General features: G+C 34.3%; 1 protein-coding gene across 1 annotated transcript in view; it reads right to left on the bottom strand.

Moving 5' to 3' along the window:
• Positions 1–25,622, bottom strand: part of kl-3 (dynein heavy chain 8, axonemal kl-3) — a 744,292-nt gene that overhangs the window by 200,332 nt on the left and 518,338 nt on the right. The window contains exons 12-13 of the mRNA XM_075354364.1: positions 19,020–19,145; positions 8,629–8,852 (exon numbers count right to left, since the gene is read on the bottom strand). Of these exons, the coding sequence (XP_075210479.1) occupies positions 8,629–8,852; positions 19,020–19,145 (350 nt within the window). The remainder of the gene's footprint in view (positions 1–8,628; positions 8,853–19,019; positions 19,146–25,622) is intronic.

Raw genomic sequence — 25,622 nt, 5'->3', positions numbered from 1 at the left:
AAAAAAAAATTAGATCATTTTAAAAAAAATGGTCTTAGTAAATGAAAAAAATAAATTAAATTTATTTAATTTAAGATAGCTTAAATTTTAATTTGAGATAGCTTAAATTTTAATTTGAGATAGCTTCTCAGGTAGTACAACATTTAAATCCTGAAAATTAACAAATTTTAAAAACCATGTTACTTGAACCAAACCTTTTAAGAATAAAGCATTTATAAGGACAGGAAATGGATCAATGGTGTTAAAGGTTTTTAGGAACTTCTACCTCTCCAAAGTTTCTAGTTCTCTTAATTAAAACACTTTTATTAAACACTTTTATTAATCATTCTGCAACATAACAATCAAACATTCTGTCAAACATAAAAATTAAAAAGATAAAAACAAAACATTTAGCTGACTTTTACAAATCATACACAACAGAAATAAATGACATGCTCTGTGAATTGGCTAAACACATATTCAGTAAGATTGGCCCGTTCATTTCCTGGCTGGAATTTGTGGCAATTACCACATGGCCACAAATTCAGCAGGCACTAGTATTGAACTACTTAAATTAAATAATTTCAATGATTGAGAAAGGTTTTAGCTAGTTCATTGAAAAGAATACTGTATAATAACAAATGAACAACACTCTTTTACAAGATTTGTTATAAGTTGAGAAAATGATGTCTAAATTTTGAGGTCTTCATGAAATGTGGTATAGAAAAATTTTGGTAAGTTTAAATTAAAACTTATTTAGGCGCGCTGCGCACTATAGATGGGCATTGAAAAATTATGATCAGCCGGGCACTGAAGTGAAACTCTCATTCGTGTAAACTCGGGCAAGCCGAGTTATCCGAGTGAGGGAGAAAGTCAGCTAGGTAGTAAATATAATCTGTAAGACTGTTATGATACACTCGTTTGGGTAAAATCAGGGTAGCAGAATTTGTCCAAGCGAGAGAGAAACAGTCAGTTATGTGTGGCTACATTAAATACATTTATAATTGTTCAGTATACGTGTAATTATTCGTACAACTACTATCTTTTAGTATATACATTTAGTGCATCATTGTTCTAATACTGAAAAACTATTATTTAAGTGTTTCAGTTATTTTGTATGAAAGTAAATTTATATATTTCTCATTTTATTTGAAGTGCGAGATTGTAATATTTCAAAGCATACTTTTCACTATGGCCATAGCTAATTTCGTGTAAACACGCACGCGCGCGCGCACACACACACACGACATCGACATCCTCCTTCATACAGATTTGGAGGAACTCGCAGAGGGTTTGTCGGCGGCTTTCATTGATGCTGCCGAGTGTTCCCGTAGTTCCAGTCGGGAGAGTCATCATGGAGGTGTAGGGAATTGCCAGCCTTAAAAAGGGCTGTCTGTCGTTTATGGAGGGTGTCTCAGCATGAGAGTGATCCAGAACGGTGGGCAGTCCTTGTTGATGAATATAGAGATATCGGATATGTTATTATTTCCATAAAGTCCGGACTGCGAAGAGGGATTCCTGGAGTTCCTTTGTGCTTGAGCAAGGGAACAAGGATCAAAAGTCAAAGGAACAAGTCTTGGGACACAAACGACGAAAGGAAGTTCTTCTGTCTGCTCATTAGACCCGGTTTGGTGTAATTTCAGACATATCAGAAATTTTACACAGATTATTAAACGATTTACTGCCTGATGATGATGAAACTGGAAAGACCGCGCACCAATTGTGGGTGCGGCGGAAATCGCTTAATTTCGCAAGGGTGCAGTATCCTTGGAGATGACTGTAGGGTTAAGGCGCCAGATTTTGATGAAATAACAGCACGTGTATTTAATAAATTATTGTTTGGAGTATATTTCCCTGTGTTGGAAGAAGAAGATTGTGAAATTGTTTTTTAAAGGTGGCGACAAGGATCCCGCAGTTAGTTCGTTGTATAGGACACTGACGTTACTTCCGGTTATTGAAAAGGTCTTTGAAAAGATTCTGTACCTGCGTTTAAATGAGAGACTGACTTCGCAGAGCTTATTGATGGAGAATCAGTAAGGGTCTCATTCCAGAAAGGGTACTGAGGACGCCATACTTTGTTACGATGAGTTTGGTTAGTACCAGCGAGTTGAAATATGCCCTGGGGATTTTTCTGGAAATTTCAGAGTCATTTAACAATCTGTAGTGGTCCTTCGCCATTTTTCGACTCCAGAAAGAGAAAATGAAAAACTCCAGAAAAACTGTGAATGAATTACAGAGGTTATGCAAAGTTACGTCAGTCATTGGGATGTGCTGCTCCAGCCATGAGGTAGGCAAGACGCTGTCCCTAGAGGAGCGTGTTGGGTCCTTTGTTGTGAATGATGGAATTTGAGTCTCTTTATGGCTGAGGTTCCCCAGAGGATGTCACATATTGGTTTATGCTGACGATGGGCTCTTGCTAGATGAAGGATGCTTGCGGAAGGCGGTTGAGCTCTGAGCCACTCAGCCTTGCAGGATACTTGAGCAGTAGGGTCTTCAACATGATGATGTTCAGCCCAGAGAAGTCCACGATGATACTCCCCAAAGGCCGTTTGGCAGCGAGTTGGCGATTCCGAGTTTCGATGACAGGCCTCCGTATAAGAATGTTTAAATTCCAAAGTACGTCGGGGTGTTGCTTGATAAGAAATTGCAATTTAAGAAGCACCTTCAATACGTCGCAGGGAAGGTCTGAAATGACTTCTTTGGTATTTGACGTGTGGTCAATTTTGATTGGGGTCTTAATTTCATAATTATGAGTATCCTGTATAAGGGCGTGTGCGAGGCTATTATGCTATATGCGGCGCTTGTGTAGGCGAATAGGTTGATATTTAAAAGCTCTCGGGATATTCTAATGAAGACTCCATGCCTTATATTGTTAATGGTAATGGGTGGTTACCGTTCAATTTCACGTTAAGCGATCTTGGTAATTGCAAGGGTGAAACCGATAGATTATGTTGCAAAGAAGTCCGATGAGCTGACTTCAGAGAAAATTTGAACAACTTGACAATGCCTTGTGGCAGGCCAGATAGGATGAAGCAGAGGGTGGGCGTTATGTGCATGATCTCTTCCCAAATGTTGTTGGTTTGCGGGATGCCTCTTGGGTACACCCTATTAAGTACATGACGCAATTTCTTTCTGGCCATGGTGCTTTTCGGAACAGACTACAGAAATTTGGCCTGGTAGATTCCAGAATGTGTCCGCAATGTGGACAATTGGATGACGCTTACAATGTGTAATATCAATGTGTGAAGTACGAGCTGATGGGCACAGATATGACGTCTCGATATCATTGGGTGTGCACTAGATCTCCATGCTAATTGGAGGAACCGGGTCCAACGGGCCATTGTGGAAAATGTTATAATTTATCTTACAAAGGAAAGGACTGCTGAGGAGGTTTAGGGTTTGCTTGGGTTTTCCCGCTTTAAGTTTTGTTACTGTGTTATACGTATTATTTATTTTTTGTTGTTGTTTTTGTGTAATGTTGTGTCTTAATGTTATTGTTGTATGCTTTATGTTCTATGTTTTGTGTTGTGTGCTGAACTCACTTTTGCCTATTTCGGGTAGGTGGTTCAGTTCCTTTCTAACCGTGTAGTCCATTCAGTCTTATTTAAGACTTTGCATAATGTGTTTTGTTTACGAGTTCATGTTAGTTCGTAGTACAGCAATGGGAATGTCACTTCTGGCATTCACATTGGTGGTATCACGGTTGAGGCTAGACTGAAAGATCTCAATGTCGAGATATTGAAGATGACCTTCAGTAAAGCCCATAAGGGTTAGGTACGGAGGGGGTAGTGTGGTGACCGAAACCATCACATGGAGACCATTACATTCCCTTATGAATGGAAGTCCCTGCCTGGCTCACATTTTTACCGGAGAAGACTAATGAATTATCAATTTGCACCTCCTGGATTTTGGTAGCCTTAACCCGCTTCAGCTTACGTTTCTTTTCACTTTTGGACATGTTGCCAATTCAAACCTATCTGAATCTTGTTCTCTACGGGCAAGCCCACAATGTGATAACTGTCCACAGCGAGCCACAGACAGCTGGAGGCCTATAAATCCTCCTCTCATTCGCACCTCTTGGCCGCTGTTGGATCGGTTGCACAACAACTTGGATGAGGTGGATGCATGTCCAAATCTAAGCAAAATACAAATCGGCAAAGAAGAGCATAGAATGAGTTTAGTTCAAATAAATAAAAGTGGTTGCTGCAATACTTTAACACAATATTTGAAACCAGTGGTGATACACAAACAACCACTAGCTCAAAGAACCGCCAAAAGAAAGCTCAAAACAGCAACAATCTCTGGATGCATTGGGAGGACCAAAGGTACACTTGCTAAACAAGAGTTTTAACATCTATATTAAAATTAAAGTCAAAATACACAAATGAGATACATGATTTATACAAATTAAAATAGTCTTCAAATAGCTCATATAAAAAAGAAACAAAAAACTTATACCCCTCTGTGGGTTCGGGGGTCCACTCAAATGAGTTGTGGAAAAATCTAGGCCCACCATGTCTCCTGCCGGTCACAAAAGTTCACTAGATTGCAACTGTCCATTGATCTTAACTCACTATCCTTTCTTTCTTTCTCTCTCTTCCTTTTATCCTACCCTTATATCTCTTCTTATTGATCTCCTATCATGGTCATTGTGATGTGTAACTAACTGCAACCGTAACCCAAGGTGGATACTATCATGCGGATTGGTGGATGGTTCTACTCTCGAACAATGCCCTCTGGGCACCTGGGTGAACACAGTTATATTTAACTCTAGCCTCTAAAAATGTGGGCTCTGTAGAGGTGGTCCTATTTCCCTAGTACTTGTGTGACCAAAATTTCTAGTCCTTAAATAATCCTTATGATGGTTGGTGGTCCATCTGAAAAAACACCAGTGCTAGGCTCCAGTAAACATAACTTGTTCAGTGTTGTCTGACAAGGATAACACTGCTGTACAAGATAATAGCTTAAATTGTGATGCATCCCATCTACAATATAAACATTTTCGAAGTAATCAAGAATGTTGCTTCCCTTTTTAAGGTCTCGGCTTTCCTGATTAACGCAGTAGTAATGGGTTCAAGTGGTTCCCCGAATAACGTTAGGAAATTAAGATACGGATCAATACTGATGGAGTATTTAGTGATGAGGAGAGTCGATCGCTTCTACCAATATGGACGATATAAATGTAAGTGCAGTAAGCCACAAAATATTCAATACCATTGGGACTTTCTAGAGATGTTATCTGATCAAGTTGCTTCGCTCACAGCAGCCATTTTAGAGCTGACTAGGAAGAGCATGAAGTCAGTAATTGAAGCCAGTTAGTGGAACACTTTCAGAAGTTCCTGACCCTGAGGTTTTGTCTTCATGGACAGGAACCATTGTTTTCCATGCAGCTGGCACTAAGCCATCTAATAAGCTTCCTGTTAAGGGAACCCACAAAAATACAGGAGTATTTTTGTGGGTTGATGTATTTTTCAAAATCGCCCTATTTTAAAAATTTTCCCCTTCATCACCTCAAATACTGGAGGACAGGTTGAGGAATAGTTCGACCTCAGGGCATAGGCTTTTATTAAAATTCTAAAAAGAAAAACCAGATCATGATCACCTAAAATTATTTTATATATATATATATATATATATATATATATATATCTGTAATTCTATATCTACATTTATGTTTATTTACGTTTGTTTATGAACATTATCCAATGGAATGTTTGATGTCTTTGGTATGAATGCGTGCACAAGAACCTTTATTAATGTGCTTCCTAGAAATGCACCTCCTGCAGCAAGATGCAGTCACACTTTAGGGCTGAGAGATACGACTCTCCCATAGACAACTGAGAAAGTGGTGGAGTTGCTATCTTCATGGGGGATGAGGTTTCTGCTACAAGGATACCTACCACTAGCCACCCTCCTCCCAGTTGTTGCCATAAAAATTTCTGTTCCTTCAAATTATATATCTGCAACTTGTATCTCTCACTGAACTCCAGAGTTCAATGCTCTAGATAAATCAAATCTCCTCACACAAATTCATGAATGTTGAGGTTTTATTTTTCCTTATTTAGGATCCATTTGGATCATCTTCTATTCAGCGCTTCATAACATGCATAAGATGCTGGATGCTGTACATCACACTTTCCTTTGTCTTGCTACAGGTGCCTTTAGATCAAGATCTGTCAAATGCGTATTTGTTAATTGTGGTGAGCCATCACTTTGGGATAAGATGGAAAACCAGCTGCTAGCATCTTACTCTGCCTGTCTTAAAAGGACAACTGAATCACTCGGTTTTTAATGTAGTCTTTGCAAATTCTCATTTACAGCGATATAAAGGTAATCCATGTTATATAACACAAATGAGTGTTTGTACCCAGTGTTTGCTCTACCTTTTAAATTTTGACACACCTATTTTCCCAACCTATCCCTGTTCATATCCTCTGTGAAGACTCGACCCCATGAATTTTAATTTTGACCTTCCCATACACAATAAAAAATCTATAATTCTTATCTTCCAGCAAATGTTTTATAAATTTCTCTCCAAGACAAACCCAGATGCATTAGTATACACTGATGGATCAAAACAGAAGATACCATGGGATGTGCATTTGTCATTAATGGAACAACTTATATGTTCTTCTACCTAATATGACAAGTGTAATCACTGCTGAACTGTAAAATAGTCTTATCCTTATTTGTAGCAGCTCATGTAGTGCACTACAAGGTTTAGAAGATTTATGTTCTACACATCCTATTGTGATAACAAACTATGAGTTTCTGAAGGATTCCTAGCCACGTGGTAATGAACATGTGGATTTCACTGCTAAAGACACATGTAGTCAACCATTTTTTACCACTTGTGTTATTACTGCAGACTTTATTAATTGTGTAAACATGCTCTTCAAGCAAAGTGGCAAGGTGACTGGATTGCAACAGTAGATAATAAATACTGATATATCAAAGAAGATTTGCTGAGAGGAAGTGGTTCACTGCTGAATGCGGTTAGGACTTTGTTAAATTTTATTTATGTTTATATCTTTATTTAAATTTTATATTTTTTATGTTTGCATTTCATTTTATATAAATAGAGTTTATTTCTAATATTTCTACTGTGACATTAGTTTTAAGTGGTGATATTAGTTAAAGCTTTTTTAAAAATATTTTAGTTTTAGTTTTTTTTTGTTGTAATGTGTTTGTTAAAGTCAATGTTAAAACAAAAAAGCGTTTGCTGGCCTCAAAATAAAAAAGTTAATAAAATTAAATATATATATTTATATTTTACACAACTCTACATTTGCACTCTTGGATATAACCAATCTACTATGCTAACATACAAGAAATGATCACCAAACATAGTTAATAAAAATATACAACCACCAGAGCTCATAACTGATATTATAACATTACAAAACAAAACTACTTCATACAATCTCAGGAATTAACAATGCTCAGTCATGAGTTCATCCACCTCTAGTCTCATCATGAGGAACATGAAAAAATTGTTTTTACTGGTAATATTATAATGTAATTTACATTTCGCTGCAGAATATGAACACAAAAATTACTCAATTTTTTTACAATTTATCAAAATTTTTTATCATTTATCAAAAATAAGTCTAACCATTCTCGTGTTTTCTTACTCCTCTTACATCACATGACTTGTCAACTTCACACCCACATTGCAAAACACAATATAATAACATTTGACTTAAGTTAATGTTATTGTTGACCAATCAAGATCAAACACACAGTGACAAAAATGCATTTCACTAACATGCATCAACAGTGACTACTACAATTGTACATGAAGTATATTTCAGCAAAACCAAATTCACTAAAAATTTCATAGATTAAAGTAATAATTAACTATTATTTAATATTAAACAGCATCTAAAAAAAAAAAAATGTAAGGAATGTCAATAAAATTAAAAAACCTACCTAGAATAAATTTGAAATGAACATGTACAAGAACTTAAAAAAAAGATCATAATTCATTATGAGTGGTTACATGTAGCTAAAAAATACTGCCTCAGATTCTAAATGTTGGTTTGTTGATATAAAAAACGTAACCCATTTAAAATTTGGCGTGACAAATAATGGTGGATGTTGCTCTGACAATGTGGGAATGAATATAAGAGTAAACATATCAAACATTTAGTATGTTATATAGTTAGGGAATGTTTCTGAACTTTTACCATTAAAAATTTACAAGAAAATACACTAAAAAGGGTGCTGATAATTAGCACCAAAAACTTCCAGAAGTTTGAATAATTTACAAGCTAGTATCCAAATTAATTTATTTATTTAAAAAATAATATTAATAATAAAATAAATAAAATCTGTATGCAAGCAGTATCATGTATGGCCTGGCCTTTCCAGTAGCGAGTGGATAAAGGAAACTACAGAAGGAAACAGAGAAGGAAAATTAAGGCAATAAATAGAAATACATATTTTATAAATTAAAAAATAAAATCTTCAGAGATTACTTTGTAACTACTTAATTTTACTTTCATGCAATAAATAGAAATACATATTTTATAAATTAAAAAATAAAATCTTCAGAGATTACTTTGTAACTACTTAATTTTACTTTCATTGAAAAACAATAATAATTAACTGATAAATGTCAAAATTATTTCATATGAACATATTTACCTTATTTCCAAGTTACGCTTCATTAGAGCCTTCATTCTTTCTTTAATTTCTGACAATTTTTTCGAGTATGCCACTACTACTTGAGCTAAATCAGGCACATTCAACTTTAACCTTCTTAGAGTCTCTGTTTCTCGTATTAATTCAAGAATTCCAGGATGAAGGTTTAAGGTATATAAACCAGATTCTTCCTTACAAAGTAGAGGAATGCTAAGTGCTGAGTGAACCTGTTAGCATAAAATAATTACAAAAATATAAATACAAAATAATTACCCAAAGCAATTATTTTTAAAGTCAAACCAAAACAAATTTACAGTTTAAAAATTTTTAAGAATGATATGATATTAAGATTTACATGATAATTTAAAAAATTCTAATAATTGTCCTAGGCAAGGCGTTTAATATGATTCATATTGTTGCAAATATGTACACTTCCAGAGTCTTAACTTGTTCCAGCAAGTACTGCCAGTTTTGGTGATATGTTTCAGTAATGTAACTTCTCATTTATTAAAAATTTGGATTCTAGCATGCCTGCTGTTTGCAAAATTAGCCAGCAGCAGATCAGCAAATCTGCTGATAAATTGTGCCTTACCTGGTTATTGTTATTTAGTTAAATATGTCTAGTTCATATTTTGCGAACTATAGTTTGTTTTTTTATTGCATTCTGAAGAACTGGGATGTTAGTTCATTTATTAATGAATGAGTCTGAAAATGTTGTGGCACAGTTTTATGATGATTTTCAGTTAGATTTATTTTTTTAGTAAGAGAAGGGTAATGTGAATAACTTAGAGTAGCTTGAACATTTTGTGAAATAATTATCCTATGAAAGTGAGACTAGATAAATATACAAAAGACTGTAGATTATATATAAAATTTTCTGTAGCTGAGAAGGAATAAGAAACTAAAGGAAACTAAAGGAATAAAAGCATTATAATTGTGTTCTGCAACAATACTCTAATGAGAATTATTATAATTAGATTTCAGTGGGGACTTTATTAAGTCGTTTTATTAATAGAAATAATGTTTGTACTATTACTTAAATGTTGTTTTTATTATTTTTTTATATTTTGCTTTTGTACTTAAGATTTATTTTCATTTATTCCTCATTTTTTTGGAAATTCTTCATATAATTAGGTACTGACCATTTTCTTGTTTATCTCATTCACATAATAATTTAGCATTGTATTCTTATTAATAATAATCTTTGCATCCTTTTCAATACTGATTATTTATTTACAGTTTCAACAAATGTGCTGGTATAATTTACAATAGATGAAGTGAAATGAATGCTTATCACTGGTTTTTTTACTAATATTGAATTTAGAAGTATGTGTAACTTGGATAAGTAATTATTAATGTTTATTATTAATTTATTTGTTATTTAATCTAATTTGCATAAGTAATGCATGTTAGTCAATGTAAATCTAATAAAAATTTAATATTATATTACTGGTTGATGATGAGGTTAATTCAAATAACCAAAAATCTATTAAGTCCAAAAATATTAAATTTTCTTAAAAATCATTTTTTAGTCAACTTTGTGAATTAAAATATTAAACTTTTTAAATTCTTGTTTGGTGGGTACAACTTAAAAATTACAAAAAAAAACAAAGAAAATAATTTTTCTTTTAAATCTACCACTTCTATATTAACATCAATAACATCTAAAACTGTCTTCTATAGTTTATTGAGAATGTTTAATGCTAGTTTAAACTTGCATAATAAATTTGCTAAACAATTCTGATTTCTTTATCATACTGTAACCTTATTTGTTTGCACTTGCACTCCTGTATGCAACTTCAATATTTTATCAAGTTTTATGTGATATATTGTTTGTAGATATTTACAGTACAGTTATTGCGTCTGTGTATAATTGTATCCTATTATGTATCTAAATTTACTTATTCAGTCTGTTTTCTATTAGATATTTTTCTTAAATAAAATAAAATAAAATTTTTGTTGGTCTATTATATGTTGTAATATCAGTTTGCTATGACTGCTTAAACAAGACAATTACACTAAAAGACAAATTTAACATCATTCAAGAAAATCACAAAGGCCTAAAGCAGAAAGAAACTGCTAAAAAATATTAACTTCAATCCAACATCACATCATTTTAGAAAAAAGGAAGGAAATTTAAGAATTTATTAAGGTTTTTAGGACAATAATAAATTAAATTTAAAAAAAAAATTCAAATTGTTTATTTATTTTGGAGAAGTTTATAAGGAGTTATGTTTATAAGGTTTAAATCTTAAAATAATTATGCACTGACTTAAGGAGGGAAAGGTAATAATTGGTTATTGGCTAAATTTTTTTTATTATTTGAGAGGTAAATTATTTGACTTATTTTGTTAACTTTGATGGTAAAATATTTGCATTTATTTTATAATATATTATCACTATTTTATAATGTATTAAGTATTTATTATCTGTTATTAACTGCTAAGTTTCTTACATATGATGAATACTTGACGACAAATGGACGATAGATACATGACTGATGATAATGGATGACCGTGACAGTGATAATTTTTTTTTACTGTTATAAAGGGGGAAAAAATGCTTTATGCACAATCTCAGGGAACTGATTATATAGTTCTTCGTATGTGGGATTCCCACCCACTAAATATCCCAGCCTCTGTTCAAGGACAATTAATCCATCCCAGAACTGCTTATCGCTTTAGCTCAGAATGGTGACCTGACCTTGACTTGACATCTCATGCACCAGCTGTTTTCTCTTACTTATTTCATTCTGGTTCAGCTGTTCTTTAATCCAGGTTATTTTTCTTTCTTTGTAGGATCAATTGTAAAAATCTTGGATCTTCTGTCTACTACACTTGCTGGTGAGCATCTTCTACACCAGAGTTTCCAGAATTATTTCACAAATATCAAATTGCAGCTCTTTTCTGATGGTGCTCTTATCACATTCAAAAGAGGTGTGCTCCTCGTTATCTTTGGTATCATCCAGGATCATTTGGTTTTGTCCATCTTAAAAAGATATTTATTAAAATATACATGATCAAACAGGAGTTTGAACCATTTATCCAGGTCTGCCACCAGCATGGCAGTCCTTCTGCCTCTCCTCTCATGTTCCATCTCTCTTGCCAGTTTTTCATGGCTTTAGACCAGGTCAGTTGCCTAAATTGCTCCTTTGTTGCTTTGGTCCTTTTCAGAGAGGCTTCTCTTCTCTCCAATGCCAGTAGTCAAATGGGATCATTTCTGTTATTACCATTGTTGCTGGTTTTGACACTGTACGATGATGTGATCCTCAATGCTCCCTTCCTCAGTACTGATGCTATGTGTCTCCTATAAGCTTCCTTCTGTAGTGCGTCTGCCCATATTTAGTGGGTGACAGTCATTAGTAAATCTTCTTCGTTTTAGTTCATTAGTATTATTCTCTGTGTGGGTCTAGGCGGCTTAGTGCTGTCAGTGTCTTTGCTGCTTTAGTTGAGGCTTCCTGATTTGGTTTACAAATGTTAGCTTTGTGTTAAGTCTGACTCTCAGGTACTCAACTGCTTCTTTGCATTTGATTGTTAAAGTCTCTCTGATATCCAGCTCACTGTTAGTTGGGATCTGTCGTCCAGTAAGTAGAATCATCTTCATCTTCTCTGCAGCCAGTAGCAGGTCCATGTTCTTCCATGAACTGCAACAGGAATTGTAATAATAAAACCGATAGGCAAAAAAAAATTTAATGTTTCTCTAAGATACCATTTCTTGAATTCCTTTTTTGCATATATTACAGATCTGTAAATACAATTTTTCTATTACCTTTAGTTTTAAATAAATTATGCTTCAAAGAAAAATTACGGGAAATATAGTTAAAATCTGTAAAATTTATAACTTTGCATGGCCATACCTGTGTTAGAATGATTTCGCTGGTGCTTTTTTTCCAGATATGAGTGGAGGAAGTGTATTTTCAGAGATATATTACATAGTTCTGTAGAACTGTAGTTCTGTAGTTCTGTATGGGTAGATATACCCATAGTTCTGTATGAAGTAAGAAGTTGATTAACAATATCATAGTAATTGTCGGATTTTTTTTTTGCCGAGAAAATTTTTGCAAACTTCTTTAAATGAAGCCCAAGCTGCACTTCTACACAATTTAACATTGAGTTAAATACATCATCTTTGACCAACTCTCTTAGTTGAGGACCAACAAATATTCCTTCATTAATTCTTCCTTCACTTACTTTCGGAAATTTCGGCCTAAAGTACAAAAATCCGGGACTATCCTCCTTCATTGCTTTTACAAAATGTTTCATTAGTCCTAGGCTTGAGATGGCGGAATTTTAATATTTTTCCCATTTGGAGTTAACATAATGTTTATCCCAAGCTCGGCTGTCCCATTCGCAAAGAAAACACATGTACTTAATATAGCCTAACTGCATGCCTAACAAAACATCTACAACTTTCAAATCACCACATATATTCCAACTATGTTTTTTATATTGTTTTTCAAGAACGTCTTTCATCACATCGTATGTCTCTTTCAAATTAATACCATAAGCGAATGGTATCGAAGGATATTTTTTAACGTTGTGTAGTAAAACCATTTTAAAGTATACTTGGACGAATCTATGAAAAGGCGGCAGTCCTCAGGTTTATGAACTTGTCCTATGTGCAACATAAGCTCATCAGTATTTGTGCAATAAACCAAATTATTTTCATCAGTTAAGTACTGAGAAAGTTATTTTTGTCGGCTTTGAAAGCCCGAAATGTTTTTTTTTTTTAAATAAATTCTAACCTTGCAGTGTTGATACTAACAGTTCAGCTTTATTTTTTGATAAATTTAAATCTCTAACCGTCATTTAATTTACCTTGTGATATAAGACAAAATCAAAATCATTGCTTTCTTCAGTACTGCCTGATTCTTCATCGCTGCTTTCGAAACGTACATTCACAGTTGGCTCAGGAACTGGAATATTTCACTGTGAGGTACAAGCCTGATTGTAGTGAAGGATATTTTACAGTATATTTAGATTTGTTAGAAATTCCAGACACACTTGTTAAACAAAAGTAACAATTGGTTATATAGTTCACGCCAAACCATAGGTAAACCAAATGGCAAAGCCTTCCGTGTACCTTTCAGACATCCTCTTAAATATACAGAAGAATTAGTATATACTATATGTGGCGCCCACGTCTTATCCTGATCACCAATTTTACACAAATGATATGCTTTTTTAATTAAAGGTGTAATGTTTTTTTCTATTGGATTTACGGTCAACTCACTTCATACATAACAAAAGGCATCCTTGTCAACTGTGCAAAATTTACACAATTTCGAGGCTTTATGACACTGCACTGTTAACAAACTTAAGACAGCAATATGACTGATCAAAATTAATTCTTACCTAAATACAGTGTTTAATACAAACAATACAGCTTTTTTTTCAGATGTTTTGACCTGCACAAACACGATTAATCATGTCCATGAAGGTTCACTCATAGGTATTAGATGATGTCATAATATGTGACTATGGTATGATGTAATTCTTTGTCTAATATTGTTTATTTATAGCTTACAAATTATGTTAACAAAGTTAAAAAATAAAAAATGAGCTAACAAAATACAATATAGGAGCTTAAAATGCCAACTACGTTGAAAGATGAAAAAATCCTTTAAAATTTAAACTTTTTTCCAAAATGGTAGGTGATAGAAGGTTGTGAGTTCATATTCGCTTTCCTCATCAAAAAAAAAAAAAAAGATTAAAATCATGTATTACATGTTAGGAAATAAAAATGATGTTTATTAGTGTAATTACAATAATGCCCTGGATAAACCCAACCTCATATCCATGTAATAACATCTATGAACACATCCGGGGCAGACAACGACACGTTACGTTGGTACATCCGTGCTTATGTCTCCCAACGGAGCAATGGTTTTGCTCAGGAACTCTCCTGTGAAGTATGGGATTGGCGGTCCCAAGCTGGTTGTGGTTGTGCTTCTCGGTTTCACCGTTTGCAGCGTAGGCGAGGGACATAACTGTGATCTGTTTTTGCTGATGGTGGGCGGAGTACGGACGGGGAGTGCTCATCCCTCTTCACAGTGGTGGAGCCGGGTTGAGGGTGAGCTGATGAGAGGTTAGCTATGCCAAAGTCTTGCTCCGCTAAGTATGAGTCAGTTACACTTCGGTCCTTGGCAGGGACTTTTCCCATGGGTATTGGAGTCCCTGAGTTTGTTTGGCATTTCTCCCTTAAATTTTTCCTTAAATTTTTAACACGTGCCTCTATTCATATCCAACCACCTAAGTGCCCAAACCGGCGCGGCGTATGAGGTCATGCTTTTGAAGACACCTCGGTACACAATGTACATTTGATGGCCCGACAACCCAGAGTCCCTGAGTATTAGAAAAACATATTTCTTTGATCAGTTGCAGGCTTTTAGGGTTAAATGACCTTTTTTTCATAAATTTAGATAGTGCTTTCATGGCAGCCCACATCTTCAGTTGTAATTTTAATTTTTTAATTTTTATATCAAACTACGTATTGAACTCGAAGACATTTAAAATATATATAAAAATATTTTAATAATATATTGTAATTTCATTTTTGTATCAAGTTAAAATTGAAAATTAACAAATAAAATATTTAAAAAAAAATTGATACAGTACTGTAATGTTGGCTAGCCATGATACATAGTATATTTTATTCTATTTTCTATTTATTTTAATTTTATCAATTCTGACATCATATTTTATATATGTAGTTTTCAATTTTCATAATTTAATTTTTTTTATATATTTAAAAAAAAAGTTAAATTGTGATTTTTAAAAAAAGATTTTATATTTTAATTCTTAATTTTCAATTTATTTTGATAAAAAAATTAAATTACATATATTATCAAAATTGTTTTGTACACGTTTTAAATGTCTGAGTTTAATATGTAGTTGATATAAAAATTAGAAAAAGAAAATTACAACTGAATATGTGGGTTGCTGTGAAAGTGCTATTGTAAAATTATGAAACAATACGGAAATTGTCATCTTAATTACTTTTTAATTTCTGTACTTTCTGTGAATCAAGTTGGATAATATATACCATATATTAGTACAGAGGGATATGGGTCTTGAAAAAATTGTTGATTGACTATACATATATATTTTATTAGTTCACCCAAAGTACAGAATAAATAAAGTAGTTTGACTTACCTTATTCAACTATATTTGCAGGAGCACTTTTGCGATTTACTCGCATCATCAGCTCCATTACATATTCATATACCCACCTCAAATTACATTAGAAACTTCATAGAATATAATAACATATCATACATTTTTTTATTTAAAATTTAAAACCTTTAATCTTTTTTTTAAGAATTTAAACTTTTATTTAAAATTTTAACTTTAAAAATTAATTTAAAAAAAAATTAACATTAAAAATTAAATTGTAATAATTTGTTACATATGTAAAAATATGATGTCATGGCATAAGATCAAATCAAAATCAATTAATTAAAGCAATTATGCATGTTGTTCATTTAACTGATCCCATCTATTGCAGCTTTCAAAATACTGTCATCCTCATATTCTGTCTGAAGGTTGATCATAATAAATTAATTTTTATTTTTATATATATATAGTATCTTTCTCAAATGTCTAATCTCTTGCTATTTGTATTCATAATATATTTCTTAATTTCCAGTACTTTTAAATTTGTGCTAATATCAGCTATTATATGTTTATTCTTCATCAGATACATAAGAGAAATCCAGTTACCTTTTTTATAACTTCTAAAATGTTCCAAAAATCTAGCCTTAAAGGATCTAGTGGTCTTTTCTGCGAAAAATATTTCTACATTTGTTACATTCGATTTTATAAATACCACTCAAATTATATAAATCAGATGAATCACTATCTTTATAACTTATTAGGTGTCTTATTATTATAATTGTAATATAGTAATACTGTATAATTAAAATTTGACTGGTATTTATAAAATTCAATGCAATGATTGTAACCATATTTATATAGGAAAGACCACTAGATCCTTTAAGCCTAGATTCTTGGAACATTTTAGAAGTTATAAAAAAAGCAAACTAGGTTTCTCTAATATATCTGATTACCTATTAGTAATAAACATGCAGTATCTAATATTAGGACAAATTTAAAAATACTGGAAATTAAGAAATACAGAATGATTCAAAGAAACGGGAAATTCTAAAAATTAAATAACGTTAATGAAAAATTTTGTTAAGAAAATTAATTTTATTTCATGTAATTGTACAAATGTTGCCGTTTTAGAATACCTTCATTTTAGTTTATTTTTTAAAGATGACGTCTTGCAGGTGACCTCCACTTCTACGTATACACTCACGAAGTCTCTTCGTTAAATTGTTCATGGTTTGACGTAACATCTCAACTGGAATCTCCGCAATTGCTTCTCGGATCTTTGCCTTCAGTTCTTTCGTTGTAGCAAGTCTACTGTGGAACACTTTGCTTTTAAGGTGACCCCACAAAAAGTAACGCAAGCTGAGAGATCAGGCGATCTGGGAGGCCATCTAATGCTACCATTTCGTGAAATGACACGTTGTCCAAACAATCGGCGTACAGCTGCCATCGATATTCGTGCAGTATGTGACGTTGCTCCGTCTTGTTGAAACCAGGCTGTGTTAACAATCGGTGGAAATCTCTTTTGTTGTTCCACAACAAAGGTTTCAAGCACGGCTACGTAACGAGCCGACGTCACTGTAATGGCAAGACCGTTGTCATCCTCAAAAAAATAAGGGCCTATAACACCGTAAGATGACATAGCACACCACACGGTCACGTTCTGGCTGTGTAACGGACGCTGGTGTAGCTGCGTAGGATTTTCTTGTGCCCAGTATCTGAAATTTTGCTTGTTAACAAATCCACTGAGGTGGAAATGCGCTTCGTCTGACATCCACAGTTCGTGAACAAACTCTTCGTTATCATTTATCTTCTGAAGCATTACATTACAGAATTGTGCTCGCACAACTGCATCGTTCGGTTTCAGTTCCTGGACGATCTGCAACTTGTATGGATGGAATTGCAAGTCCTTCACTAACATTCTTCGAACACTTGTACTATGCGATTGTAAATATGCTGAGAAACGACGGATTGACCGATATGGACTTCCTGTGACTGTATCTTTAACATTCTGTGGTGTACGGACGGTTCGCTCACGGCCTGGAGGTTTTTTTTTCATTCCCGAACCAGTTTCCTCAAAATTAGATATCCATGTTTTAATTGCATGTGCTGATGGAATTTAGTAAATGACATATTTACTAAAGTTAAAGATGAAGGGGAAAAACCATTTTACACTCTTTAGATTCAGTAAAAGCCTTTGATTTTTTTCAAATTGTGGATTGCACAATTTAATAAAAACAATAGACTGCAATAAAGTGGTTTAGGAGTCATATATAACAGAAAACAAAGTTAAAATCAAAGCCTGTGAAAGTGACCTTTTAATGAATTTGCTGATGATGCTGTTTTGTTAACCAATGACATAATTTTAAGAATTATATTCCTCAAGTCATATGATTACCTGGTAGAATCTCTATTCTGCCAATATGAAATACTAATAGTAACTGTCAAATGATTAAATGCAAAAAACAAAATAATTAGAAATTCATCATTTTTCTAATAATAACCAAATAGTTTCGTATTCACCAAGAGCAAAACAACAAAAAGAGAAGGTGGTATTATTAAAAAAAAATTCATTTCTGCCCAAAGGAATATATTTATCTTCCCAAGCTTTTTAACACTCCACTATTTATTTGCAGTCAGTAATTATCAATAAAGTCTATAGTTAAGGTAAAACAAAGAATTTCTTAATGAGAGCACCAACCAATTGATGAAGTAATTAATTTATAAATAATTTTCTCTTTTGTTCTGTCAAACGTTTTTGTTATTCACATTAATCCCTTAGGCTTACTTGTTTAATTAATCTTTTAATATTTACTAATATTTTTAATTGAATTAATTTATCAATTGTAGTTTCCTAAAATTATGTTTTGATCACATAGAGGATATTAAGACAAACCTATGTATTAAGAAAAAATAATGGAAATAAACAATTAAAGAATGAATGAATGCACATTGTTTAGTGTATTAAATATTCCAAGAAATGGCAGCATATTTATTATTTGTCAACAAGCATGAAAGTAGCCAGAATGCTAAAAAATAATGATTACAGTAATAATATTAATAACAGTAATACAATAATGGCTACAGTATAAATATATTAGAAATGATTGTTCATTTTTGTCATCAGCACTTGTGTATTGATTTTATAATATATTTATTAATATGCACTAAAATTCTATCATTATAGAGGGACTTGCATTGTATTCAATATTGTTCTACAAAAGTTTCACTATATTTTGTGAGTTAGATGGAACAAGATTCAAATACCTATCAGAGGCTTACCTGAACACTAAAAGAGCACCAGTCCCTATGGTGCAACAATTCGTAATGTATAAAAACTCGTTGTAGTGAATTGTAATATATTATAATTTTCTGGGCTTTCTCAACTTTCATAACCTCATCCTTTTTCTGAAATCACATTTAAAATTACAAATATCAAAATAATTCTAGAATGAGATATCATTAATTCAGTTAATAAAAAATCAGTTTGGTATGTACTAATGAAATCCCTGCCAATATTTTAAAAGAAATCATAGATGCTGTTATTGCCCCTCTTTCAAATTTAATTAATGACAACTGACTATCTAAAACTAATTATTTAAAAAGATTTGAAAATTCTACATTAACAGTTCAAACGTTATTCACTGGATAGATTGTAAATATTTAATTTTAAATACGGGCAAAACCAGGATATTATCCTTCTCAGGTAGATATAACGCAGCAAATCACCTAGATAGAATTCTTATTAATGGTAATGTTAGTATAGTGCCGAACTGAAAACTTCGAGTGTTTTATTAGATGCCAAATTTCTTGGAATGATCAAATTAATCAATTTTGCAATAAAATCAAACATAGTGTTTTGCTATAAAGTGCTATGAAGCAAGGTTAATAACAGTAATACAATAATGGCTACAGTATAAATATATTAGAAAGGATTGTTCATTTTTGTCATCAGCACTGCATTAATTCTCAAAAGATTCAAGAGAAAAATTAGTTCCATACTTATAAATTATGTAAAATCATGCCATGAATGAGAAATGCAGTCAATTTTAAATAAAAAAAACTCTTCCAGCAGAACATTTAAATTTGTTAAACTTCATTCTTTTGAGAATAATGTAATTTGTTTAAACTAAAACAGATAAAAATCTATGTACCTATGATCTCACAGTGATGCCCATGGCAGTTGACATAAACCAGCGGATTCTGTGGGTCACAACAAGGAGAGATCTGATTTTAGTGCACAGCGCTACTGTCTGAATTTATGACATCCAAAACACTGCAATGGAGTCAGGATGAATGGACGAACATCCAGTATGAAAGCTAGCCTTTATTTGTTCGGGACACTTAGATTTGTTAAATATCAAGACATTTGACGCGGAGGATAAAAGTCTCCTGCACAGCCACCTCGTGGCTGTGCAAGATGTAAAAACCCTGCTAAAAGTCAGCTACTTCGGAGCAAAGAAGATAGTAAATGCCCGCAAACCTAGAGCAACAATAACCTATGCTCAGGCTGCGGCTGCTGTTCCTGCTCCAGTTGCTGTTGATGAGGCTCAAATTATTAAGAAACTTGCACCCACTTTGGCTGGCTTAATTGAAAGGATCATCAAAAACAAAATTAAGCCTTTCAGCAGTAAAGAAGTTGTTAAGCCAAAGATAGTAGTACAGCCTCCTGAAGATAAATCTCCAAAACAGAAAGCTGCTCCTGTAAAGAAGAAAACGGACGCCAAACGAGAATTCCAAGTTCGTCTTAGCGAGATACTTGATGATGACAGGAAGAAAGTGATTGCTACAGAGTCTGTTATGGAGGCTCTCAAGCCTCCTGCAACTCAGTTTGCCTCTAAACCACAGAGGCCACAAAAAACCAACAGGGGGGTAAGTGTCCCCTTCCACCGGCGGTGACTGGTGCGATTCCCGTGTCAGGAAGTCGCCGCCTCACAATCGGCGCCTATCCATATCCGTCGTCGTCGGCGGCTTCGGTGGTCTCCGATTCGGAGACCGGAATCTATCCGGGCGATGACGTTCTCCGCAAACACAAAGCTGTTCGCAATATGGAGAAAAAAAGGGTGGCCGAAAGGTAAACCTAGGCCATAATTTAATTTAAAATTAGCGAGTCGATTGTACAATGGAACATTAATAGATGTTTTTCAAACATCCATGAACTCCAACGCTTGGTACATGATATAGATCCGATTTGTATATGTCTGCAAGAAACACTTTACCGCCGAAATGGAAATTTTAAATTAAGAGTATGATATATTTCGGCGAGATCAACCGCCAAATGTAAAAGTTAGAAGTGGAGTAACTATGTTAACACCTACTAGAGCTACCGCCGAAGCGGTTGATCTAAATACAAACCTACAAGCGGTCGCCGTTAGAATGAAGCGTCCGCTTCAGATAACTGTCTGCAGCATATACTTGTCGAATTTTGATTGGTAGGACATAGCGCGATTAATTTCTGAGCTTCCCCCACCTGTTTTACTGGTGGGTGATTTTAATGCTCATAATTCTCTTTGGGGATCGGATCGAGTAGATACCCGCGGAAGAGAATTGGAAAGGTTCCTGATGAATTCCGAACTTAATCTTTTAAACGATGGGTCAAGAACCTTTTTCAATGCCAGAGATGGATCGACGTCCTTTTGTAGATCTTGCTCTCATAAGCAGATCGATAGCACCGAGGTACATCTTCCATGTTTTAGACGATTTGCATGGAAGTGGTCATTTCCCGGAGCAAATTGTAACTGATGTTACAAGAAAAACATACCCCATCTCTAAAAGATATTAGTTTGATAAGGCATATTGGACGAGCTTCACAACTAGGACGATATTCCCCGAAACAACAGTAGTTATCGGAGACGACGTCGACACTATAACTAATGCGATACTTGACTCGGCATTGAGATATATTCCCAAAACATCTGGGAAACTTACTAAGCGACCCGTTCCGTGGCGGAACGAAGAAGTAAGTGAAGCAATAAAAAGGAAGAAAAGAGCATATAACGCCTTTAAGAAACATCCTGCAATAGATAATCTTATTGCCTTTAAATATACAGGGCGTATGCAAAACGACTCATGACAGATACAAAGAAACGAAACTGGCAGCAATATGTGTCATCCATTGACAGAACTACTACTGCATCAGATGTTGGAGGAAAGTGAAGGCGATTTGTGGGCGTAAAAACGTTGCTCCCATAACTAGCCTTCAAGATGAAGATAAAATCAAGGACACTCCAAACGAAATTGCAGAGTTATTATCCAATCATTTCGTCAAGGCCAGCAAAATGGCTAACTACGATGAAGATTTTCGGACGCAAAAAGCAGAACTTGAAGGTCTACTAAATTTCGGAACTGAGTATAATTACACATACAATGTACCCTATAAAATGAAAGAATTCGTGAAAGCGTTGGAGAAAGCAGGCAACACAGCTGCTGGTCCGGATGAAATCCATTATAACATGATGAGGCAGCTGAATACGACTGCAAAACGCAGATTATTAGAACTTTATAATCAAATATGGCGGGATGGAATGTACCCGCAGCAGTGGAAAAAAGCACATGTTGTTCTAGAACCGAAGAAAAATAAAAATTTAACAGATCCCAATAGCTACCGTCCTATTTCTTTGACGTGCGCTATGGGAAAAATACTCGAAAAAATGATTAATAATAGACTCGTTTGGATTTTAGAAAAAGAGAACCTGATATCACCTTATCAAGCAGGTTATCGACAATACCATTCTACCACAGATCAAATGATCTGCTTAGAGAACATTATACAACAACTTTATTACAAGGAAACATTGTGTCGGAGTTTTCTTTGATCTTCAGAAGGCTTTCGATATGACCTGGCGACATGGAGTAATGCTCCAGATACATGAATGGGGCATTCGTGGCAATCTGCCAGTTTGACTCAGCAACTATATGAATGACCGCACTTTTCAAGTACGCGTCATCAATGAATATTTATCTGAAAGAAGCTTGGAAAATGGCATACCACAAGGTTTGCCGTTGAGCGGTACCTTTTTACGATTGCCATTAATAAATTGATATTAGCCATTCCAGTAGAAATCAGCAAAAGCGTCTATGTTGATGATTTGGCAATTGTGTATGCTGCCAGCAACAAGACTGCTATGGTGAAATACAAATTACACCGTGCGATAAATGCTCTAAATGAAGTTGCTAGGAATAATGGTTTCCAATTTTCACCAGAAAAAACGTGCTGTGTACACTTCTGTATGAAGAGAATTCCTCACCAAAGTCCTATTTTCACAATCGGTAATAATCCAATACAATATAAGGACAATGTGAGATTTTTAGGACTGGTATTGCATAAATCACTTACGTGGGGATTATATACACAAGACTTGAGGGATAGATGCAAAAAAGCCCTAAACATTATAAAATGTTTACCGAACATTAATTGGGATTCAGATAAAGAAATATTATTGAGACTATATAAGGCATTGGTTCAATCAAAACTAGACTACGGATGTATTGTATATTCATCCTCTAGGAAGCCGCATTTAAGAAAGTTAGACGTAATTCATAATAGCGGAATAAGATATGCGACAGAGGCTTTCCGCACAAGTCCGGCGACTAATCTAATGTACGAAGCCGGAATTATGCCACAGCATTATAGAAGAGAGATCATTTTGCTAAGATATGCAGGAAATATATGGGCTTTTCCTGCCCATATAAATAACAAACTTTTTAACAACCATTCTTCGGCTGCATTATACGAACATTATGCTACTTATACCAGACCAGCCGGAATTAGGTATCACGAATTAAGAAGAGAACAAGAAATTGCTATTCCAGATACATTAGCAATTTCTACGAGAGAAATACCGCCATGGCTCTTGCCAGCGGTAAATAAAAGGTTGGATCTCTCTCAAGAAGAAATAAAAAAAAGCCAGCAGTGATCATCCAACAGGAATTTTTAGCAACCGTCAGTAGCTACGAAGAACATATTAGAATTTATACTGACGGTTCTAAAACCAAAAATAGTGTTGGATGCTCCATATATGTAAATGGAGAAGCCCACTTTTGGAAACTGCCAGATATGGCCAGTGTCTATACGGCAGAAGTTACTGCCATACAGCAAGCTCTTCAGTACACAGAACACTGTTGCGAAGAGAGAGTGCTAATATTTTCCGATTCTTTAAGTGCACTTGTTGCAATTCGGAACAAGAACATTAAGGATGTCCTAATCGCAAACAACCTGTCCATTTTGTACGTTCTAAATCAACGACGACAGCGATATGTATTTGTATGGATTCCAGGCCATGCTGGTATTACTGGTAATGAAAGCGCAGATGAAGCTCCCAGAAAAGCAACAGTCTGCAATGTTTTGAATGCAATTCCTGTAAGGGTGGCAGATGTTAAGACTGTCTAACTAACATAGTAAGACACAAGTGGAATACTGATTGGAGAAGTTAAATACAAAATTAAACTCAGTCAAAACTTCTCTGTATAAATGGAAAAGCGAGGTGAAGTTGACTCGCCGAGAACAAGTGGCGTGGCCGGACTTAGAATCGGTCACACGCGAATAACAAATTCATATTTGTTATTCGGCGAAGAGAGACCAATTTGCAGTGTTTGTAACAAAACACAATTAAGCATCTAATGCAAGAGTGTACCATGTATGAGGACCTCAAAAAGAGGTTCTGACTAAGAAATGATATTGCTGCTGATTTAGATAAGGGAAATGAAGAAAAAATAGTTGCTTATTTACATGCCGGTGGACTTCTTAGAAGTCTGTAAAAGTGAAAAATTTAAAGTTGTGTTAAACAAACTCTAAGAGGTAGTTTTATATATATAAGGGAGTCTTGAAGCGTAGCATATATAGTGACGAGAGGTAGCCCTCTTGCCTAGGCCACTCTGGTTCGCCTGCATTCAAGAGCAGGGAGTCGGGGTGTGTCCAATGATGGCATGGGGGACCCTCAAGGGTGGACTAAGGGCGCGAGACTATGGGTAAGCGCAATGCATACCTGTAGTCAAGTACATCAGGACTGGGAAGGGTAGCCTCCCCGCCAATAGGCTTTTTATCTGTCCTGAACAGGTGGTCAGATTGCTCTTATGACGCTGGTAGGACCCTGATGAGTTTCGTCCTACGGGACTGTTTATAGGGGGGAGTCTGCCACAGCATCCCGGGGCGACTGATATACTGCATAACAGCGGTTCTGGTTGCCCCGAGGGTGCTAAAATTAATAAATTAACGAGGTAGGTAAAAGAAGATAATGGTATTGTATTGACTTATAATTTTACTTTCATGTTCTTTAAGAATTTTATCTCAAATTTTAAGATCGCGGCCCTTTACACCCCACAATTGTTGTTTTTTTGTTGTTGTGTCTTAATGTTTTTGTGTAGTTTGTGCTTTTAAATAAAATGTAAGGGCCCTTTACACCCTTACATATGACAACCCTGATAGTGATACTAACCTCTTCTTAATTGAGCATTGATAACGGGCATTGACCTTAGCAGTCAATGCCCGTAAAATACAAAAAAAAAAATAATAATAATAATAATGTGTAATTTAAATAATTTCTATAATTTCACTGTAGATTGAACAATTAGTACACAATTACACAATATTATAAAAATTATTCAAATTTCAAGTGTCTTCTTTGTTCTACAGTACTTTAATTTTTTATACATATAATTTCAAGTTTTTGCTTACCTACCTTTGTTGTGTGGAATTGTTTAAATAACTACTTGATAAAAACCATACTTTACAAATACTAGTATATGGAACTGAGTTGTCAGAAGGAGACCAAATTGTACATGTTTGCTTGTATTTTACAGAATTTTGATTTTAATTTATATAAGTTCAATGTATGTGTTATTGTTTTTTATTTTCTGGTTCTAGAAAGAACCACATATTAACTCACT

Source organism: Lycorma delicatula, chromosome 1 (genome assembly GCF_047948215.1).
Source record: "Lycorma delicatula isolate Av1 chromosome 1, ASM4794821v1, whole genome shotgun sequence".
Lineage (NCBI taxonomy): Eukaryota > Metazoa > Arthropoda > Insecta > Hemiptera > Fulgoridae > Lycorma > Lycorma delicatula.
The sequence above is the reverse complement of the archived record's forward strand: the minus strand, read 5'-3'. Positions and strand labels throughout refer to the sequence as shown.